The following is a 23957-nucleotide window of genomic DNA, read 5'->3' as shown; positions in this document are numbered from 1 at the left end:
GTTGTATGGACGGGAGGGGGGAGGTGTTTGTTATGCGGGATTAATCTGTGGCATATTAAATATAAGCCTGGTTGTGTTGTGGCTAATAGAGTATATATATGTCTTGTGTTTATTTACTGTTTTAGTCATTCGCAGCTGAATATCAGATCCCACCCGCCTCTCACAGCATCTTCCCTATCTGAATCGCTTCCACTGCCCTCTAATCCTTCACTCTCACTTTCCTCATCCACGAATCTTTCCTCCTCGCTCAAATTAATGGGGTAATTGTCGCTTTCTCGGTCCGAATCGCTCTCGCTGCTGCTGGCCATGATTGTAAACAATGTGCAGATGTGAGGCGCTCCACAACCTGTGACGTCACGCTACTTCCGGTACAGGCAAGGCTTTTTTATCAGCGACCAAAAGTTGCGAACTTTATCGTCGATGTTCTCTACTAAATCCTTTCAGCAAAAATATGGCAATATCGCGAAATGATCAAATATGACACAGAATGGATCTGCTATCCCCGTTTAAATAAGAACATTTCATTTCAGTAGGCCTTTAAAGTGGATGTTTGATCATGGCTACATGTTGATATCAAATCCAATGGCGCCATGTGGGCGGAGCTTTGGAGACTCTCCAAACACGAAACTTGAATAACTCAGCTGTGCAAGGTCAGACATTGGTCGTTTTTTTAAATGGTGGGCCGTCAACTAACTCTGTTGGTCTAACATAACCAGAAATCATGATCATAATTAAAGATAAAAGTATATTTTAATTTACTTTCCTTAAATATCTAAAAGTATTCACATTCTCTTCATGTCATATTATGCTCCTTCCAGTGCTGTTGTTTTTAGTTTTAGTTTGTATCCAATCAGAAGTCAGCTAGTTTATGTTGCCATGCTGTACCAAATATGCACGGGGCCTTCAGAATCAACAACATCTGCACTGTAAGTGAACGGGCACATACGGTTGATAGATAATTGTCATAGCCAATCAGATCACCAGTTGTTGTCAGTACGGTCTTCTAGCTGGCCTCACCTTGAACCTGACATTTACGCGTCCTGTGATTGAATACTCCCCAATTCGAGCCGCGGCGGTGCTATGGAGATCAGCAGAGCCACACCCGTTAACGGATACATTTGAGAACACAAAGTTGATTAGACAGTTGCGATAGCCAATCAGATCACAAGTTGTTGACAGTAGCCTATCTAGGTAGCCTGATGTTAACGAGACTGTGATTAGATACTCATTTGTCTTTTCAAAGTGAGTATCCAATTACAAGAGTAATTTAGCAGGAAGCAGGAAGTGTTGCGCCATAGCCATACCGGGCTAGTAGAGAAATCAAGATACTCACGCTTTTAACCCACAAAGAATGAGAACAAAACGTTGATTAGGTGCACTGCAAAAACTGAAATCCAAGTAAGATTAAATATCTCAAATAAGGGTGATATTTGCTTATTTTCTGTCTGATAAGATAATTCTTCTCACTAAGCAAATTTTATGTTAGAGTGTTTTACTTGTTTTAAGGGTTTTGGTCCTAAATGATCTCAGTAAGATATTACAGCTTGTTGCTGAGATTTGATGACCTATATTGAGTAAAACATGCTTGAAACTAGAATATCAACTGTTGCAAAGCTGTGTCATCAACACTCACAAGTATAAAACTACTTTTTTAAAGTAATAATTTCTTACTTCAAGCATGAAAAAAAAAAATGATGCCGAGCGCATATCATTATGTCAAGATAATGGCACTAGCATTTGCTTAATTTAAGAATATTTTTCAACATATTGAGCAAAAAGGTCTTTTTTTTCTACCAAGAAAAGTGCACTTATTAGTGAGAATATACTTTTTTTAAGGTGTTTTTGGGTTCATTGAGGTTAGCTAATTTTACTTGTTTTGGAAAGTCGTGACAAGCCGAATTTTCTTGTTCTATTGGCAGATAATTTTGCTTAGTTCAAATAAAATACTCCTAATTTTTGTATTTTTTTTCTTGTTTTTGAACACTGACTTTTTGCAGTGTGGCAGATATACTATATTTGCAAGGCCATTTTCAAGAAGGATATTTAAAGAAAAACTACATCTTGTGAGACGACGTCGGCCAACCCCGGAAGCAAGCTCAGCTGTCCCGGTGATGGAATGCGGAAATGCCCGCCACTTCCACTCGAATCAAGCGACTACGAGCGGTACCACCCACTTATATGGCGTCGAATGGGTGCTACAAATTGTGAGTTCAAATATTGTATTTCTTTGTTTTTTCCACGTTTAATATTTTTTGCAATTTTAATTTTGACAGTACCACATTAGATGTTTTAATTGCTGATGCTAGTTTATTGCTTTTAAATGCGCCAGAAAATAGCCTGTTTTGTACACTGTTGATGTGGTTCAATCCCCAGTAGTGCGTTAATGTGTTTCTATATAGTATTTCTCCAGCAATGGTCATGTGGTGACATATATGATGGTATTTTGAGAGGTAATCATTGAAGTCGGACATCACTAAAGGCCTAGGTGGGAAACGCACGGCCCGCCACTATCGTTTTTAATGTACTATGCGGCGTGGCTCGGTTGGTAGAGCGGCCGTGCCAGCAACTTGAGGGTTGCCGGTTCGATTCCCAGCTTCTGCCATCCTGGTCACGTTTGTTGTGTCCTTGAGCAAGACACTTCACCCTTGCTCCTGATGGGTCGTGGTTAGGGCATTGCATGCAATGTGGAAATAGTGTCAAAGCCCTTTAAGTACCTTAAAAGTAGAAAAGCGCTAAACAAGTATAACCCATTTACAATTTGTATGATTTTTAAAAGTCAACCATTTCTTTTACAGGTGTACAATACACGGGCAGTTTTTAGGAAATACTCAAAAGCCAAACAGGACATAGCGTCCTTTAGATTTTAAATTTAAATGTCTCAAACAACATCAGCTCTAAAGAAAAATACTACACAAGTACGGTAATGTTTTTTTGAAATATTTTCAAATGTAACGAGTTAACACGTGATGAATCACTAACAAAATAATGACATTAAGTACCGTATTTTTCGGACTATAAGTCGCAGTTTTTTTCATAGTTTGGTCGGAGGTGCGACTTATACACAGGAGCGACTTATGTGTGAAATTATTAACACATTACCGTAAAATATCAAATAATATTATTTAGGTCATTCACGTAAGAGACTAGACGTATAAGATTTCATGGGATTTAGCGATTAGGAGTGACAGATTGTTTGGTAAACTTATAGCATGTTCTATATGTTATAGTTATTTGAATGACTCTTACCATAATATGTTACGTTAACATACCAGGCACGTTCTCAGTTGGTTATTTATGCCTCATATAACGTACACTTATTCAGCCTGTTGTTCACTATTCTTTATTTTAAATTGCCTTTAAAATGTCTATTCTTGGTGTTGGGTTTTATCAAATAAATTGCCCCAAAAATTGCGACTTATACTCCAGCGCGACTTATGTTTTTTTTTTTCCTTCTTTATTATGCATTTTCGGCCAGTGCGACTTATACTCTGGAGCGACTTATACTCCGAAAAATACGGTATATGAAATTTTTTTTTTTCTATTTAATTTTTTTTTCTTATAAAATGTGCGTCCGGCCGCTGGTGCGGCTTGCAGTTCGGTGCGGCTAATATATGAAAAATAAATACATAAATAATTCTAAAATTTTGTGGTTGCGGCTTATACACTGGTGTAGTTTATAGTCCCGTCCGGCTACAATATGAAAAAAAAATATTTCTTCAAAAAATGTTGGCGTCCGATGTGGCTAATGTACTGGTGGGGCTAATAAATGAAAAAAAAAGTTTTTCCCTCTAAAAAGTTGGTGGGTGCGGCTTATAAACTTATACAGCTTATTCAGAAAAATACGGTATATTTAGTACATAAATCCTAAATGTTTAACGTCCTTCAAAAAAATTTAAGACTATTTTTTTTGGCTTTGAAGATAATACAATCAAATGTCCCCCAGAGGGTTAAGAATGTTATTTATTGGAAGTTTCATTTTAAAAGTAAAAAACACAAACGCTAATTATGTACATTTTGTTCCCCTACTGCTACAAAAACAGTCATCTTACAACCGAGGTACGTATTAAACCGTGATTAGGACGCACCAATAATGTCGACCATCATCATCATCATCATCATTAGGGCATGAGGCACATAGAACATCTTTTCCGACACGATACAATCAAACGGGAGACGCATTTGCGGGGACTTTAGCGTCTTATCTCCAGTGGAAGACCTTCATGGAATAGATCACAGTAGAATAAACTTGAATAGAAGAGAGAGCTGCACCATCCCTCTGTGAGACCCCAAAAAGAGACTCTTCTCTATTTTGGAGAATAACCTGATCGTTTTCTTTCAAGAGAACGTCTTTTTTCAAGAGAACGTCTCTTGGCGGCGGGACTGTGGACATTTAAGATCACGTCCTCCTCCCTAACGCCTTGCTGCGACTGACTCGTGTCGTCTTCGTCCTGCACAGAAGCTCTTCGACTCCCACTCTTCAGCAGAAGCCGGCGGAGGGACGGACACATGTAATAAGGCTTTGAGGCTGAACCGTCGTTGCGCTCCAGGTCTTCACCTTGAATGTGTGTGTGGGTGTGTTTGTGTCAATGGGTGGATGGCGTTTAGTATTGGTGACACAAGTGTTAGGATGGAAATGAAAGCAGAGGTAAGTGCGTGGTGGTGAGTGAGGAAAAAGGAGGGAAGAGACAAGAAGACAAGAGTCAGCAGGCAGCCAAGCATGCAAAAAGTTCACACAGGTGAGATAGTTAATCCAGGGGTGTCCAATAAACAAGCAATTAGGAGTAATTAACGAGAAAAAGTTGCAATATTGACTGTAGTAACACAAAGCTGCCATACGGGCTGCTTTTGTAAAAGGCTATAATTGCGCAAAAAATAATAATGAATCAAAATCAATGACCTCTTCATGGCTCCGATGACCTCACAGAAATATTTGGGGGGGGATATTGCATATTTTGTTCAAATTGACAAAAAGGACATAGAAAAACCAACTAATCTTGATTTTATTCATTTCAATAATTACTGTATGTCTAACCTATTGCAGTTTAACAGGATGAACCTTGTCAAATGATACGAAAGCCTGTGTTAATCACAAAAAATGGTATCAAAGCTTAGGTCAAAATACATTTGCATACAATTACGCAGTGCTAAGATAAATAAATTATAACTAAAATAATGTATTTTTTGAAAAAACTTTCAATAAAAGTTACGTGCAAATTAAAATTCAGCTACACCACTTTAGTCATAATTTTTTGCACTTAAACTTTCAACGATTTTAGCTCCAGACTTCCATCTGTTCGGTTTGATATTGTCATTACTGCCACAAGTGGTGGAAAAGTGTATTACAACTAAATCCATACAGACCATGGCTGAGAAACATTTTTTGGCGGCCCTTTAGTAGGCGCTCGCGGCCCAACAATGGTGGTATGGTTAAGAAACACTGCTCTAGATCAACCTCAGATCTATAACACTCTTTATGAGCGGGACCCTTTTGGAGCCCTAATAATTTTGAATGGGACTTTTTTAAAGTGGCATTGCAAAAAATAAAAATAAAAAAAGATTCAAAATTATGTTATGAATTATTGACCTATTCATGGCTCCAATGACCTCACAAAAAACAATTTCACTTTGAAATATTTTGGGGGAAAAATATTGCATATTTTGTTTATAAAAAAGTTTTGACAAATAAGTACATTAAAACAAACCAAACATGAAAAATTAATAAAAACGTATAATGGATGGATAAGATCAGAGGTTCTTAAACTTTTTGACATCGGAGCCCAACTTTTCCATTACAGAGGGACCCCGGGGCCGACTCAAATATTAACACTGAATCTTGATTTTTAATATTCAATAATTATATCCAACCTACTTGCAGTTTAACAAGACAAACCTTGTCAAATGATATGAAAGCCGGTGTTCATCACAAAAATGTCTATCAAGGCTTAGGTCTATTATAAAAATAAATAGTATTGAAATATACTTGAAAAATAAAAATACATTTGCATGCAATTACACAGTGCTAAGATAAATAAATTATAATTGATAATGTTTCTTGAATAAAGTTTCACAAAAATTTAAGTGCAAATTTAAATTCAGTTTCACCACTGTAGTCATAATTTTTTCACTTAAGAAACTTTCAGTTACTTTAGCTCCATACTTCTTCTGTTTGATTTGATATCATTACTGCCACAAGTGGTGGAAAAGTGCCTTACACCTAAGTACCGCTTGGCGGCCCAACAATGGTGGTATGGTTAAGAAACACTGCTCTAGATCAACCTCAGATCTATAACACTCTTTATGGAGCACTAAGAATTTGAATGGGACTTTTTTAAACTGGCATTGCTAAAAAATTAAAAAATTAAAATAATGTTATGAATTATGACCTATTTAGGGCTGCAATTATTTCCCAACAAATATTCCAATTTGGAATTTTTGGGGAAAATATATTGCATATATTATGTTTTTGCCATAAAACAGTTCTGACAGAAAGGCTTAAAATATTAAAGAAAAAAAACCTGTGATACAGATTTGAAGTTGATCTTGAGATATAGGCGCTGAATAAAATTTGTTATTAATATTTGACTTATTTTTTAACATTTTTATGACTGAGACCCTTTTGGGTCCCTGGGACCAACGTTGAGGGGAGCCCTAAAAGGTAAAAAAATGTATATATGGTTTTGAAAATGAAACATATCAAAATGACCCCCAATGCTTTTTGATTTTTCAGTGTGCGGCCCTCAGTGGAAAAAGTTTGGACACCCGTGAGTTAATCTTTAAAATGGTAGTTTCATTATCATGCTGTTTAGACTTAGCAGCCACCCAACACCATAAGCAAAGTTGTTACTGAAAGACCTGCCAACCTTGAAGAAATGTTATGAACAAAAGGACAATTAAAGATATAAGGGAAGTGTTATTGCAGCTGGAACTAATCATTCCAACTCATTTATTAGGCATTCCTACAACCTTGAAGAAATGTTATGAACAAAGGGCAATTAAAGATAGAAGGGAAATGTTATTGCAACTGGAACTAATCATTCCAACTAATTTATTAGGCATTCCTACAACATTGAAGAAATGCTATGAACAAAGGGCAATTAAAGATAGAAATGAAGTGTTATTGCAGCTGGAACTAATCATTCCAACTCATTTATTAGGCATTCTTTCAACATTGAAGAAATGCTATGAACAAAGGGCAATTAAAGATAGAAAGGAAGTGTTATTGCAGCTGGAACTAATCATTCCAACTCATTTATTAGGCATTCCTACAACCTTGAAGAAATGTTATGAACAAAGGGCAATTATAGATACTCATTTATTAGGCCTTCCTACAACATTGAAGAAATGCTATGTTCAAAGGGCAATTAAAGATAGAAGGGAAGTGTTATTGCAGCTGGAACTAATCATTCCAACTCATTTATTAGGCATTCCTACAACCTTGAAGAAATGTTATGAACAAAGGGTAATTAAAGATAGAAGGGAAATGTTATTGCAGCTGGAACTAATCATTCCAACTCATTTATTAGGATTTATTAGGCATTCCTACAACCTTGAAGAAATGCTATGAAAAAAAGGGCAATTAAAGATAGAAGGGAAATGTTATTGCAGCTGGAACTAATCATTCCAACTCATTTATTAGGCATTCCTACAACCTTGAAGAAATGCTATGAAAAAAAGGGCAATTAAAGATAGAAGGGAAATGTTATTGCAGCTGGAACTAATCATTCCAACTCATTTATTTGGCATTCCTAAAGGGGAGGGGCTGTTGTGTATACATGTATGTTCTACAACTGCCCAATCCCAGCCTTTAACCAGTTGGGAGGTGCGTGTTACGTATCCAAGTTTCAGAGACTGAACTTGAAGCCGGCAAAATGCATACCTGGAGAGCAGCGGAGCGTATAAAACGGGCCAAAAAGGCGTCGAGTAGGAGAAATGCACACATGTTGGCAGGTCTGCGCTGAAAACTGTGCAAGACATGGATGTTGAAAGGTGAGGAGGGAGAGTTGTACTTACAGAAGCAGAGGAAGAGTGTGTCCACACACATGGCGTACACACTGAAGAATCCATGGGCAATGAGGTAGGAGCCCACCACCACGGTCTAGAGAGGACCACACAAGCACGTGACATACTATAATGAGCAAGTTGTTTTTTCAAACCAGTGGTACACAGGCTCCATCTAGTGGTGGGCCAAAGAATGAATTATTTAAATTTCCAAACACAGTGTTACTGCTCAAACTGTGTGTAACGCTACGGTGGCCCAAATTATTAAAATACAGTGGAACCTCGATTGTACGAACCCCTCTATGTGCGCACTTTTCGGTTCGAAACAAGTCAGGTCTCCAAACTTCAGCAGGTGTCCCTTTTCTTTGTTTTGTCCAGTTTGCTATCTTAGTAAGAGTCCACAAAACTCAACAGATCGCTGCGGAGCACTTTTTCTGCAGGCCAGCTACTTTTCAATTGACCAAGTGGAGGGCATCTACCTCATTCATGTATACAATTTTTATTTATTTATTTATGAAAGAGATGTTTTTGTTAGCAAGTTAAATGCATTTAATGATAATACAAGCTTGTTTAACACACAGATTCCTTTCGGATGATATAATGTAGTATAGATTTAATATTTTTTTACTTAATTATATTTCCATGTAAAATATATTTCCAAATTTCTAACTTAGATATATTTAAATGTATATTTCAATATTTTTACCTCAGTTTTGTGTAGCTTTGTAATTAAAAAACAATCTCTCAATTGTATTTCCATGTGCAATATATTTTAAAATGTTTACCTTTTAAAATTATTCCTATGTGCAATATATTCAATTGCTTTTTACTTGATAACAATTTAATTATTTTTCGATGTGCAATATATTTTAAAATGTATTTCTTATTTTAAAATGTTAATATGTTGTCTTGAGTACAAACAAACGTCATACCAGTATGGGCACCCAGTAATAGTGGAGATTGGGTGCAGTGTCCGCAAAGACCTTCACTCTCCCCGAGAAGAAGAAGAAAGCAAAGACTCCTGAAAAACAACACACAAAAGTTTAATAGTCCAGCTGTTAAAAATCAGTCACTCTCATTGCCTGCATCTAGTTATTTAACCGTTATATAATCCTTGTGAATATGTACATTCTGCTTTTAAAGAGAAAGGCCTGGGGAGGCGGGGGATATCTTTCTTCTACTGAAGCATGAAGAACACATCAAACACTCACCCACGAGTCCGACGATGAGCAGTTTGCCCAAAAACAAGAGAAAATCTGTCACTTTGTCCAACACAGCCACCCTATGAACGAGCAGAACATATTTTAAAGATTGCACAATACACAGGAACTTACCTTCAAAATAAGAGCTTGCAAATGTAAAAAACATGAACCTGATCAAATTCCTCATGAGAAGGAAGAAGGCATCCCGGGCAGAAGTGCAGAAGTTTTTGCCATATATTGCCACCTAGAGGCCAAATGTGAACATTACAACAACAACAAACAGTTCCAATCTGAGCTGGACCACACCGCTCACCATGATGTAGGCATTTCTGTTGAGGAACTTGATGCATTTCTCCAGGCACCAAAAGCAGCACTTCAGACAGCACAGGAGGAACCTGGTACACTTGTTGTGGGCACCTAGGAGGGGAAACAGTTGCAGGACATATGCATTTAACATCAACAAAGTTGTCACCTCTATCAAGAATTTAAAACAAATGCGCAAAAAAAACAACCATTCTGACATTTTTAATTTATAGCTATCAACAGTTGTTCATTTCAGAGCTTTTAAAAAGGATATCGGACCCCAGTGGGACACTATAGTACACCTATATCGGTATCAGTAATTAAGAGTTGGACAATATCGGAATATCTGCAAAAAAGCCATTATCGGACATCTTAGAAACAATTAAAAGTATGTATATGAACATTTACAAAATATTTCTGTGTAAATAACTAATTTCACAACGTATACATCTGTAGCTAATAGTCCGGTACGGCTGATTTATGGAATCAGCCGTATGTGCGCTATGGTATGTGCGTTTTATATACCGGTGCGCTCTATAGTCCAGAAAATACGGTATATTAAACATTCCATACTTATTGTATAGGAAAGTATTTTTGATGGGTTACTTCAACACTTTATTTTGACCTGATATTTCATTTTAGTAAAGAAAACAAAAAACTGACCATCTGTTCAAGTTTTAAAAACAAATTACTTACAAAGCTACCTTTTTTGTTATGTATCTTTATAATCATGTAATGAACTTAAAGGAAAACAGTTGAGAGCCTATCAGTTTTTTTTTGGTAAGATTAAAAAAACTTTGGATAACTAATTTCAAAAAATAGTTTTAAATTGTATTTTGCGTGACAACACTAGCTAAAACAACAGTAATGATGCTGTGTTCCATTTGTACTGGGAAGTCGGAATTTCTGAGTCCCTGGTTGGAAGTTTCAAATGTTACACCCCCCGATGTTGGATTTCCTACTCGGAAAGTTAGAGTCCTGAGTCACCACCAGTGTAAACAATAACAGGAGATCCTGTAATATGCATTATTAGCACTTCCGACTATTTTTTTGTTGTAATAAATAAGCCGCATACGATGGGTAATGCAGTGTTTATTAACCATGAGGCCGTGGCCCGTTGTTGGGCTGCGAGCAGGTGCCAAAAAAGTATCGGTTTGTTAGCTGTGGTCTGTAATGGCCAGCAGTGGTACTTAGTTGTAATACACTTTCCCACCACTTGTGGCAGCAATGACAATATCAAACAGACTTGGGCATTCTGCGGCCCGCGGGCCGCATTCGGCCCTTTGTGCGTCCCTGTCCGGCCCGCGTGAGGCCAATTATAAATTACAAAATACATTTTAAAAAGTATCTATGTCGAGTGTGCAATACAACGGTGCTGCTTTTGTTTTGAAAATCGTTATTTGTATTACTTCTGTGTGGACGTGTGCGTGATTGTGAGTGAATGTGAACAGCTGCAATCCCAAATTACAAAATAAGGTTGAAAAAACATCTATGTCGTGCGCGCAATACAACTGTGCTGCTTTTATTTTGAAAAGTATTATTTATGGGCGTGTGTCCGTGTGTAACCTGTGATTGAAGGTGCACATGCAGCGACAAGTGATGCACGGTTTACACCCGAGACGCTAAAAAGAGAAAAGTTGATGAAGAATGGCGTGTTTTCAACAAGACATGGACTGCAAAGCAACGTTCCCTCGAAGGCGCGTGCCTGCGCAATTGCGCACTGCTCAAGCGTCCGCTGCGCGCAGCAAATATATGCCGCACACCAAATCAAATCCCATCTGAATTCTAAACAATATAAACATATAAACATGTAATTTTGCAATGCAACTTTGAGTGACAGTGACAACAAGCGGCCCTAACGGTGTTCGTCAACACCGTTCAATTGAACACCGTTCAATTATTGTAACGTCTATCGAGATGCTTCGAGGACAGGAATTATATCGATCACTTTATTGAGCAAAACTGTTTATATTCGGACATAACCACACCAAAAACATGAGTAAAACAATTCTATCTCGAAAAACTAGTCATTTTCTGCCGTACAAACCAGGCCAAAACCAACTTGTCATCTGTCACCAACACGCATAGCACTAAACCACTGGTGCGTTTATGGCCACACAAAAAGTCGGACAACTCAAACACCACACAAAGTTACACTATGACTCCTCAGTCATACGTGTGCTTATTTTACTGTCATTTATTATTAATGTTAATTTATTTATATTAGTCATGGAATGCTGTTACACACACTATGTTGAAGTATTACTATTATTATTAATTATTATTATTATTATTTATCTTACGGTATATATCAAAAATAATATTGAGCAAAATTTAATTGAAATATTGTCGATGTGGCCCTCCAGCAGTGCTCGGGTTGCTCATGCGGCCCCCGGTAAAAATTAATTGCCCACCCCTGAGCTAGAGTCATTATGTTCCAATAAGCGCAAAAATTATGACTAAAATGGTGAAGCTGTATTTTTTTTTTATAGACAGTTTAGTTAAGAACCACATTCTTTTTTAATTTTGTTTATTTCAGCACAACATAATTGCATGCAAATTTATTTATCAGTAATGTATTAACCCCTTCTTATGCAAGATATTTGGTTAGTAATAATCGTTGTGATTAACACAAGGTTTCATATAATTTGGCAGGGTTCTATCCTGTTAAACTGTTTGTAGGTTGGTTATAATTATTGCATTAAAATCCAGAGTAAGGTGACTAATGCAGTGTAAATATTTGAGTGGGCCCCAGGTAGGCCCTTCTGTAGTGAAAAAGTTGAGCCCTGAGGTCAGACAGGTGAATAATCCCTGAGGTAATTTTATTGTAGCCCAGGGGTGTACAAACTACGGCCCAGAGGAGTCTTCATATTCACCCGCAAGACAGCACGAGTTCAACAAGCAATTTGGCCTGGCAAAGTGTTTATATATTACATTTGTTATCTGGCAAATTGCCAGGTGCTTATTTGTAACCATCTTGTGGACTATATAAGTAACTCAGGCCAGTGAACATGGTGTACTTTCTAGACATTACATGCACAGCATTTATTTATATGACCCAATCCAAACAACCTCCCCTACTCATGGTGCCGGAAATTTTTTTTTACCAGCACAAAAAGTCAACAAACATGTCATTTTCATTTACAAAACCCGAAAACAAGTGAAGTTGGCAAATTGGTAAATGGTAAATAAAAACAGAATACAATGATTTGCAAATCCTTTTTTAACTTATATTCAATTGAATACACTGCAAAGACAAGATACTTAATTTTCGAACTGGTAAACTTTGTTATTATTTGCAAATATTATCTCATTTGGAATTTGATGCCTGCAACATGTTTCAAAAAAGCTGGCACAAGTGGCAAAAAAGACTGAGAAAGTTGAGGAATGCTCATCAAACTTATTTTGAACATCCCACAGGTGAACAGGCCAATTGGGAACAGGTGGGTGCCATGATTGGGTATAAAAGCAGCTTCCATGAAATGCTGTCATTCACAAACAAGGATGGGGCGAGGGTCACCACTTTGTCAAAAAATGTGTGAGCAAATTGTCCAACAGTTTAAGAACATCATTTTTCAACGAGTTATTGCAAGGAATTTAGGGATTTCACCATCTACGGTCCGTAATATCATCAAAAGGCTCAGAGAATCTGGAGAAATCACTGCACGTAAGCAGCAAGGCCCGTGACCTTTGATCACTCAGGCGGTACTGCATCACATGGATATCACATGGGCTCAGGAACATTTTAGAAAACCACTGTCAGTAACTACAGTTGGTCGCTACATCTGTAAGTGCAAGTTAAAACTCTACTATGCAAAGTCAAAGCCATTTATCACCAACACCCAGAAACGCTTCGCTGGGCCCGCGCTCATCTAAGATGGACTGATGCAAAGTGGAAAAGTGTTCTGTGGTCTGACGAGTCCACATTTAAAATTGTTTTTGGAAACTGTAGACGTCGTGTCCTCCAGACCAAAGAGGAAAAGAGCCATCTGGACCGTTATAGGCACAAAGTTGAAAAGCCAGCATGTGTGATGGTATGGGGGTGTATTAGTGCCCAAGGCATGGGTAACTTAGACATCTGCGAAGGCACCATTAATGCTGAAAGTTACATACAGGTTTTGGAGCAATATATGTTGCCATCCAAGCAACGTCTTTTTCATGGCCGCCCCTGCTTATTTCACCAAGACAATGCCAAGCCACGTGTTACAACAGCGTGGCTTCATAGTAAAAGAGTCTGCCTGTAGTCCAGGGGCCGTACTTATCAAGCTTCTTAGAGTGCCATTTTACACTTAAGTCCTGAGAATTTGCGAAATTTAGTCCTACTCTCAAACTTAAGAATAAAAGCTTTTTATCAACGTTCTTAAGTCTAAGAATCACTCCTACTCTCCACGATATTTAAGAGACCTTCAGAGGTGTCTTAAGTGGTTAGGAGTTGCCAGCAGGGGATGGCACTGAGGCGAGAGAGACGTGCGCGAACGTTCAGGGAACGGAACAATGTTTTTTTTTTTTTGATGACGAGCAGCTGATCAAACGGTATCGTTTAGACAGAGCGGATATTATTTTTGTCACAGATTTAATACTTTTCGATTCCTTGTTGATTTCTGCATGTGTCTGCAGTGGGCTAGTATATATAGAGCCACCCACACCAGTTTCAAATTAGTTGCCTAATTAATGAATTGGAAAGAAAATGTTATGACAGTAGCGTATGTGTGTGGCCGTGAGGTGAGTGACGTCAGTGAGTGTGTGGGCGATAGAAGAGAGGGAGCGGTAGTGTGAGTGCCGGCGGGGACTAGTTTGTTTTGTATTATTTTGTAGTTTATTGTCAAAATATACACTCCCATTGTCCACTTAAATATTTCCAAGATATTTCTTTATTCTTAGACAACGGATTCCCTTCCGTGATTGGTCATTTCTATGGCCACAGAAATGACGTCACCTAAAATTCCGTTTACGGCACATAGTAATGTCGTACTTCAGCTCTGAGTGTGACACTTAAGATTCAGTCCTACACTTCGCTGAAAGTGTGAGTAAGACGCTTGATAACTAACTTTTAAGTGCAGCTTTCAGCGAAGAATTTATTTACTCTTAAGTCGACTCTTAGCAGACTTCTTAGGAGTAATTCTAAGAAGCTTGATAAGTACGGCCCCAGATCTGTCTCCTATTGAAAATGTGTGGCACAATATGAAGCCTAAAATACCACAATGGAGAGCCCGGACTGTTGAACAACTTAAGCTGTACATCAAGCAAGAATGGGAAAGAATTCCACCTGAAAAGCTTAACAAATTGGTCTCCTCAGTTCCCAAACGTTTACTGAGTGTTGTTAAAAGGAAAGGCCATGTAACAGTAGTTAAAATGCCCCTGTGACAACTTGTTTGCAATGTGTTGCTGCCAATGATTTCTAAATTAATAATTATTTGCAAAAAAAAAAAATGTTTCTCAGTTGGAACATTAAATATCTTGTCTTTGCAGTCTATTCAATTGAATATAAGTTGAAAAAGATTTGCAAATCGTCGTATTCTGTTTTAATTTACCATTTACACAACGTGCCAACTTCACTGGTTTTGTGTTTTGTAAATGGGAATGAACATCCCAGCAGTCGGCATCGTAATGACAGCCGAACTTGCACAGTAAGTGATGTTTTATTACGTTTGTTAGCGCTCATAAAATCTGCAGTGAGTAATTAGTGAAGAAAAAAAGCAAACGTGATGCATTTTTGAAATTATTGCGCCTCTTATGCCTAAAATGATCAAAATATCTACAGTACATGTTAAATGTCATTATGAATGTGCATGTTAATTACATTACATATATACTTACATCATATATATAAAACCCTAATGGAGGAGTTTCGTAGTTTTTTAGGGGCTCTATAGGCAGAATTGAACGGCTCCCATAGACTCCATTGTAAGCAGATTTTTGATTGAGTTTAATATTTGAATGCTTTTTTTTTTTTTATCCATCCGTCATAATGATTGTAAAAGATCGGCAAAATTTAAAAAATAAAAAAGTGCTGTTCCTCTTTAAGGAAGCTGTCACGAAGATAAAGAAGAAGTTGAACTTTCACATGCTCTTAATATATAATTCCAATAAATACATATCCATTATATCAGTGATTCTGAACCCTAAGGGTTTGGTGAGTCGGCCTCAGGGGTTCGACGGAGGTCAAAACACACCCGACTCATTGTGTAAATAAAAACTTCTCCCTATCGGCGTATTACGGATACGGTAACAGCAGAAGTCACACTGATTTGCAGGTGTGTAATTTGTTGTGAGTGTATGCACTGTGTTGGTTTTGTTCTTTGAACAAGGTGATGTTCATGCACGGTTCATTTTGTGAACCAGTTAAAAAACATGGTAACACTTTAGTATGGGGAACATATTCACCATTAATTAGTTGCTTATTAACATGCAAATTAGTAACATATTGGCTCTTAACTTATTAATGCCTTATTTGGCATGGCCTTATTATTATAACCCTAACCCTCTAACCCTGGCCCTAACCCTCTAACCCTAACTCTAACCAAAAAACTCTAGATTAAGTCTTTGTTACTTAGAATATGTTCCCCATACGAAAGTGTTACCAAAAACATAACTTTGTCTTAAATTTGAAAAAAAAAATAAAAACAATTTTTTTCACTGAAGAAGGGTTCGGTAAATGTGCATATGAAACTGGTAGGGTTCGGTACCTCCAACAGTTAAGAACCACTGCATTATATTATTATAGTATATATATACACACTACCGTTCAAAAGTTTGGGGTCACCCAAACAATTTTGTGGAATAGCCTTCATTTCTAAGAACAAGAATAGACTGTCGAGTTTCAGATGAAAGTTCTCTTTTTCTGGCCATTTTGAGCGTTTAATTGACCCCACAAATGTGATGCTCCAGAAACTCAATCTGCTCAAAGGAAGGTCAGTTTTGTAGCTTCTAAACTGTTTTCAGATGTGTGAACATGATTGCACAAGGGTTTTCTAATCATCAATTAGCCTTCTGAGCCAATGAGCAAACACATTGTACCAATAGAACACTGGAGTGATAGTTGCTGGAAATGGGCCTCTATACACCTAGGTAGATATTGCACCAAAAACCAGACATTTGCAGCTAGAATAGTCATTTACCACATTAGCAATGTATAGAGTGTATTTCTTTAAAGTTAAGACTAGTTTAAAAGTTATCTTCATTGAAAAGTACAGTGCTTTTCCTTCGAAAATAAGGACATTTCAATGTGACCCCAAACTTTTGAACGGTAGTGTATATACATGTATATCCCCTGGCCAAAATAGTTTTTTGCCCAATGTGGCCCCCCAGTCAAAAATGTTTGGACACCCCTACTGTAGCGTGAATATTTTCCGTGTGTTATCTGCGTACTACTTTGCTTAACAATGCCGTCTTCATCATCATTTGAAGGTTGCAGAAAGGCCGCATATTTGTCTAGAAGTTTGTACGAGGCAAGCGCAAGAATAGCTTTTCGTGGATGTGGACATCTTGATTTCCGACTGGAACGCTCATAACTCGGCTGTGATGTCAAACCCCGGCTCCAACTTTCGAGGTAAAGGAAACGCAACATGAATATTTCCTAATACTATTGCGCAGAAGAACTGTAGGGAATCCTTTAATTTGTTCACAGTTTGACAAACCTTTCAGTTTATGGTCCAGATACTCCAGCAGAACCCTGATGATCTGGATTATTGAAAGGATCAGAGAGCCAAACGCCAGAGTTCCTGTGTGATACCTGAAACACAAAGTGTTATTAGAACAACGGGAAGTTAGCATACAAATTAAACGTCCCACGCAAAACACACCTGAGAGATCTACCGAGGGACGAAAAGACTGGGAAGGAAGGCATGTCTTTTTTCTTGTCAAAAGCCCAGTAGTAGGAAGCAAAGGCCCCGGCTAGGGTCATCTGACCCAGCGCAGTGACGAAGTTAGCGCACCAAAAGAAGAGGAAGACGTTGTAGAACTGCAGGCCGATCAAGTATTTGTGGTAAGGGGTCTCTCCGCCGTAAAAGGCAAAATGACACTCCGATTCAGGGCACTCTTGTTTCATGGCGGAGCTCGAGTAGTTCTGCAGAGAGAGGTCAGATAACATTTGGATTTGGTGTTTCCACGTTGTACAAAAGAAGCACCTGAAAAGAGGAAAGATGTGTGGACTCTCCAACATAAAAGACACTAAAGACAACTCACGGCCGGATCGCATGTTTTCCTTGAGTGCTGGCACGCGGTCTCATTGATCACCTTGTAGATGGGCTCGCTGGAGGTAGACAGGAAGCTGAACAGTTATGTCAAGGACTACAATAACGGAGAGATTTAGGTCGGAAAAAACGCCCATTCCATTCTTTTCAGTGACTCTGGGATGTCTGGCCAAGAAGCTGCACTTCCTGTCAAGGCTATGAATACAACCACGGGTTTAATCTCTCAACAAGAAAGGATACACAGCAGTCACTGCCCAGTAGGCGATGACCAGGGCCAGGAGCAGAAAAGTGAAAAGTGGGTATAAGAGGGAACACATCACATGTCCAATTGCCCTAGGAACACATTAGCAACACCCATTAAAAAATATATTTGAACATTACTCTCTTTCAGCACAGTACTGTTACCTAATTCATTTTTACTAATTTTAATGCTATTGAATGTATTATATTAGCATAAATGCCATGTATTTGCTAAGTATATGCAAAAAAGGCACTTAGTTCCAGTCCTGTTACTCAAATGAGTCATCTTTGTCATAGGAACTTTTTATAAAAAATTTAAAAAGCTGCCTGAGATGAGCCAATACACATTTTGAGTCATTCACTTTGTGTATTAACAGATTCAGAGTTAAAATGAGTTCGTAGCTTCATTTCGAAAGTGTTACAACAAACATGTCAGCTAAAATGTATTCACACATTTTACCCATTTCCTGCTACAACCCTTGGCAAAAAGTACGAGATCACCAGACTGGGAGAATGTTCATTCAGTTGATGGATTTTGTAGAAAAAGCAGATAGTCATAGACACAAAACTATAGTCACTTCAAGTTGCCACTTTCTGGCTTTAAGAAGCACTAAAAAAAAATTGAGAAAACATATTGCGGAAGTAACAGTAACAGTTTCATTTTTAGATCAAGTAGAGCTGAAAATTACTCAATTCTGAAGAGACATTATGTAATAAAAAAAACGACTACAACACACTTTGTTGCACCACCTCGGGCTTCTGTAACAGCATTCAGTCTCTGAGGCATGGACTTAATGAGTGATTACCGTATTTTTCGGCGTATAAGTCGCTCCGGAGTATAAGTCGCACTGGCCGAAAATGCATAATAAAGAAGGAAAAAAACATATATAAGTCGCACTGGAGTATAAGTCGCATTTTTGGGGGACATTTTTTTGATAAAACCCAACACCAAGAATAGACATTTGAAAGGCAATTTAAAATAAATAAAGAGCAGTGAACAACAGGCTGAATAAGGGTACGTTATATGAGGCATAAATAACCAACTGAGAACGTGCCTGGTATGTTAACGTAACATATTATGGTAAGAGTCATTCAAATAACTATAACATATAGAACATGCTATACGTTTACCAAACAATCTGTCACTCCTAATCGCTAAATCCCATGAAATCTTATACGTCTAGTCTCTTACGCGAATGAGATAAATAATATAATTTGATATTTTACGGTAATGTGTTAATAATTTCACACATAAGTCGCTCCTGAGCATAAGTCGCACCCCCGGCCAAACTATGAAAAAAAAACTGCGACTTATAGTCCGAAAAATACGGTATAGAACTCTTCATCAATTTTGCCCCGTCCTTTCTTATTGATGTTGTCAAATTAGCTTTGCAGGTTGGAGTCTTGTAAGACACCATTTTCTTCAACTTCCACCACACATTTTCAACTGTATTGAGATTCGGACTATTTGCAGGCCCTGACATTAACCTCATGTATCTTTATTCAAGGAACGTTTTTACAGTTTTTGCTCTATTGGAAGATGCATTATCATCTTGAAAAATGTCATTTTCAAACATCCTTTTGATTGATGGAATAAGAAAAGTGTCCAAAATGTTAGCTTGGGCATTCATTGAAGATGTGATGACAGCCATCATTACCTGACATGCAGCCCATAGCATTAATGACTGTGGAATGTGCATGTTTTCTTCAGGCAGTCGTCTTCGTAAATCTCATTGGAACGCCACCAAACAAAAGTTCTACTATCATCACCTTGCCCAATGCAGATTTGCAATCCATCACTGAATTTGACTTTCATCCAGTCATCCGTAGTCCACCATTATTTTTCTTTAGCCCACTGTGGCCTTGTTTTTTTCTGTTTAGGTGTTAATGACAGCTTCCGTTTAGCTTTTCAGTATTTGAAGCTCTTTTCCTTTAGGCGTTTTTTTTACATTTCGGTCACAGATGGTGACTCCAATTTCCGCCCATTTCTTCTTCATTTGATTTGCTGTGCACGTTCTGCTTTCAGGACAAATTGCTTCAAAGTTTACTGTCTTGATTCTTTGATGTTTTCCTCGGTCTACCTGTACGCTTGACTTTTACAACCTTCCAATGTGTGTACTTGGTCCAGATTTTGCACGTTGTTCAATATTCCTCTCCTGTATTTCAAATGACATCTCTTGCGTTGGAGCCATGATTCATGTCAAGCCATCTGGTGCAACAGCTCTCTAAGGTGTAAATACTCTTTTTAAACCGCACACTAATAAACAGATTTAATCTGATGCAGGTTTTAGCTTTGGCAATGACAATTTACAGGGAGATTCTATAATTTTTTCCTCAGAACTGAATGATTCCATATTTTTTAATCCAAAAATGAAGCTGTAATTAATTGCCTACGACAATTTATATTCTTGGCTTATTTTGGTGTTTCTAAAAGCCAGAAAGTTGTCATTTGATATGACTATAATTTTGTGTCGTGTCTGTTATTTGCTACTTTTTTTTTTTTTTACACAAAATTAAACACCTGGATGAGGAAATTTGTTTGGAGAGTTCATCATTTTTGCCAGGGGATGTACAGTTCAGATGTGGATTCTACTAACTTGCTGGCTTCCTTGATGAGTGCTACGGCAATTAGAATCCTTTTTCTGAGGAAGATGAGCAGTAGGATGATTATGACCTCCACAATGGCGAGGATGATCACTAGTAAGAGAAGGCAGCGTTAGTAGAAACATCTAAAGCTATATTTACACTTCACATTTCTGCCGTGATAGAATACAGAATGTAAACAATGTCACATAAAAGTACAGTGTCACCAGCCAATTCATTCAACAATAGGAGCATGCAAGTGAGGATTTTTTTCATGACCCATCAACAGCCTTCATTGCCTTGCTCCATCTCTGGGTACCCTACCTATGCGGTTGGTAGAAGTACCCAAATGAAAATGTACCGTTTTAAAATATCTGCATATTATATATAACGGGTATAACGGTATTGTAGATAATGTGGTATAGCATTTCAAAATTATCACAATAATGCCGTAACGTCTTGACCAGGGGTCGGCAACCCGCGGCTCCGGAGCCGCATGCAGCTCTTTGATCACTCTGATGCGGCTCAGCTGCATACTTGCCGACCCCCCCGATTTTCCCGGGAGGTTTCCGGATTTCAGTGCCTCTTCCGGGGCAAACATTCTCAGATTATCACCCGGACAACACAATATTGAGGGCGTGCCGTGATGGCACTGCCTTTAATGTCCTCTACAAATTGTCGTCGCGTCTGCTTTTACACCATGTTGTCTGCGTGCCGACCCGGTCACATGTACTATGCGGCCTCTGCTTACACACGTAAGTGACTGCAAGGCATACTTGGTCAACAGCCATACAGGTTACACTGAGGGTTGTGATATAAACAACTTTAACACTCTTACTAATATGCGCCACACTGTGAACCCACACCAAACAAGAACGACAAACACATTTCGGGAGAACATCCGCACTGTAACACAACATAAACACAACAGAACAAATACCCAGAATCCCATGCATCCCTAACTCTTCCGGGCTACATTATACACCCCCGCTACCACCATACCCCACCTCCCCCAACCCCGCCCACCTCAACCGACGCACGGAGGGGGGGGTGGTAGCGGGGTGTATAACGTAGCCCGGAAGAGTTAGGGACGCATGGGATTCTGGGTATTTGTTTTGTTGTGTTTATTTTATGTTACAGTGCGGATGTTCTCCCGAAATGTGTTTGTCATTCTTGTTTGGTGTGGGTTCACAGTGTGGCACATATTAGTAAGAGTGTTAAAGTTGTTTAAAAGGGCACCCTCAGTGTGACCTGTATGGCTGTTGAACAAGTATGCCTTGCAGTCACTTATGTGTGTCTGCAGAAGCCGCGTACAAGATGTGACTGGGCTGGCACGCTGTTTGTACAGCTTGTAGAGGGCGCTGAAGGCAGTGCCATCATAACACGCCCTTATTATTATTATTGTTTGGGTGAAAATCAACAGACATTCGATATAATAGTTGCTCCGAAATTCGGGAGTCTCCCGGAAAAATTGGGAGGGTTGGCAAGTGTGATGCTGTCAAGCGGCATTCATATAAAACTTGCGGGCCGCACTAACATTAAAATTTCATATTAAGGTGTGGGCCGCGTGTCTGGTTTGTACATAGCACAAAGCAAAAAAAACTTTGCATGCAGTGTTATTTCATTTTAAATTTCAAAAGAGTTTTGTGGCTCCCATTGTTTTCTTTATTTTGTGAAACGGGTCAAAATGGCTCTTTGATTGGTAAAGGTTGCCGACCCCTGGTCTTGACGGTATGAATCGAAAACTTAGTGAGTGTAGTTTTTTTCTGGCGCTTTTGCATTGGCCGGTCTAAAAATAAACTACATCCCCCATAATCCCCTGCGCAGGAAGCATGCGGCAGAAGTGTAATCGGAGTGGACAAAAGGAATCTTTTATGCAGACATTTCCTGAACATTTCCTCAAAGTCTATCGATTAGATTTTGAGTTACGTTGCTAACAAACGGACAAGCAAACCCTGGCGAAAAAAACTTCTTTAGTGGAGGTCTGCGTACTGAAGCGCTATCTTCATCTCAAGCTACTTACTGAAGCGCTACCTTCATCTGAAGCTACTTAATAAACCATCACCCAGAAAATATATTTGAAGCCAGCTTAGCTAAACAGGTACTTACATTATTAAAAGTTAAATTGTCCAGATATTTCCTTGAAACAGTGGCTGTTTCCGCACAATTGTGTGCACTTAAAAATACATGTTTGTAGTAATAAATATGATTAGAACATTTGAGCATTACTACGGTATAATATCACATTTATAGACTAAGACTACCGTAATTTCCGGACTATAAGCCGCTACTTTTTCCCCTCGTTCTGGTCCCTGCGGCTTATACAGCGGTGCGGCTTATTTACGGCCTGTTCTTCTCAGACATCGACGAAGAGGATTTCGGTGGTTTTAGTACGCAGGAGGAAGACGATGACACAATGATTAAAGACTGACTTTTCATATACCGGTAGGCTGGTTATTTTGATAACGTACAGGCGAGCACTTTGTATTACTTTGCACCGTTGTATTATTTGTACTCTGCACGAATGCTGTTCGCCATGTCAAAGATGTGAAAGTTTGATTGAATGATTGAAAGATTTATTGTTAATAAATGGGACGCTTTGCGTTCCCAAACAGTCAACTCTGTCCCGACAATCCCCTCCGTGGTAGCAGGAACCCCTATATACTACGGTAATTACACATCAAAACCCTGCGGCTTATAGTCGGGTGCGGCTTATATATGGAGCAATCTGTATTTTCCCCTAAATTTAGCTGGTGCGGCTTATAGTCAGGTGCGGCTTATAGTCCGGAAATTACGGTACTTAAGTGTTTCATGTAATGTTTTACTTAACTATCTGAATGCACACATTAAGGTAACAATGTGGTGTAATACTATATTGTTAGATGTCACATTTTTAATTCTAGTTTTACTTGTATGTGCATTTTATTAATATTTAAAATTTTGTTTCAGTATTATTAAGAAAATGTTTTTTGGAAGGTTATTCAGAGCCTGCGTAGTATTTATAGTGACGCAAACATCTTTTTAATGACAAAAAGTTCAAAATGGGGATGTCGCTGCCAAAGCATGAAGGTATGGCACCACCTTATGAAATGTTAATAAAAAACAAGCTAAACTAAATACAATATTTTTACATAGAGTATTTCAGAATACATTTGTCTAGATTTGAAATATCCTGATCCAACCCAACTGCTGCCAGTGATTGTTTCCATGATAGAAACAAGTTACCACCAGTTTACTTTTAAAAAGTACATAATGTAAGAAGCCAGTCTTTTGAACAGCTCTTTAAGGGGAACAGTGAAGGTTGACTGTTCCCGGGCACGATATCCAGGAAACAGGGGTGGAGAAAGCAAAAAACCTAGGTACCACACAAACAAGCCCAAATAAGCAACTACAGGTTCAAAAACAAGACTCGAGTACCAGGATTTGCATGCAACTTGGG

General features: G+C 38.4%; 1 protein-coding gene across 4 annotated transcripts in view; it reads right to left on the bottom strand.

Moving 5' to 3' along the window:
- LOC133642612 (choline transporter-like protein 2) overlaps window positions 1–23957 on the bottom strand; it is an 81002-nt gene that overhangs the window by 3293 nt on the left and 53752 nt on the right. For 2 of the 4 annotated variants that reach the window (XM_062036904.1, XM_062036903.1), the window contains exons 12-22: window positions 20533–20632; window positions 17936–18028; window positions 17688–17772; window positions 17306–17568; window positions 17141–17235; window positions 9514–9617; window positions 9371–9444; window positions 9210–9280; window positions 8931–9019; window positions 8011–8095; window positions 3943–4555 (exon numbers count right to left, since the gene is read on the bottom strand). In XM_062036904.1, the coding sequence (XP_061892888.1) occupies window positions 4305–4555; window positions 8011–8095; window positions 8931–9019; window positions 9210–9280; window positions 9371–9444; window positions 9514–9617; window positions 17141–17235; window positions 17306–17568; window positions 17688–17772; window positions 17936–18028; window positions 20533–20632 (1310 nt within the window). In that variant the 3' untranslated portion in view covers window positions 3943–4304. Of the gene's footprint in view, window positions 1–3942; window positions 4556–8010; window positions 8096–8930; window positions 9020–9209; window positions 9281–9370; window positions 9445–9513; window positions 9618–17140; window positions 17236–17305; window positions 17569–17687; window positions 17773–17935; window positions 18029–20532; window positions 20633–23957 lie in introns of those variants that run through there. The other 2 variants (XM_062036906.1, XM_062036905.1) reach the window with 2 other exon arrangements.

The sequence above is a fragment of the Entelurus aequoreus genome, linkage group LG25 (genome assembly GCF_033978785.1).
Source record: "Entelurus aequoreus isolate RoL-2023_Sb linkage group LG25, RoL_Eaeq_v1.1, whole genome shotgun sequence".
Taxonomy (NCBI): Eukaryota; Metazoa; Chordata; class Actinopteri; order Syngnathiformes; family Syngnathidae; genus Entelurus; species Entelurus aequoreus.
The sequence above is the reverse complement of the archived record's forward strand: the minus strand, read 5'-3'. Positions and strand labels throughout refer to the sequence as shown.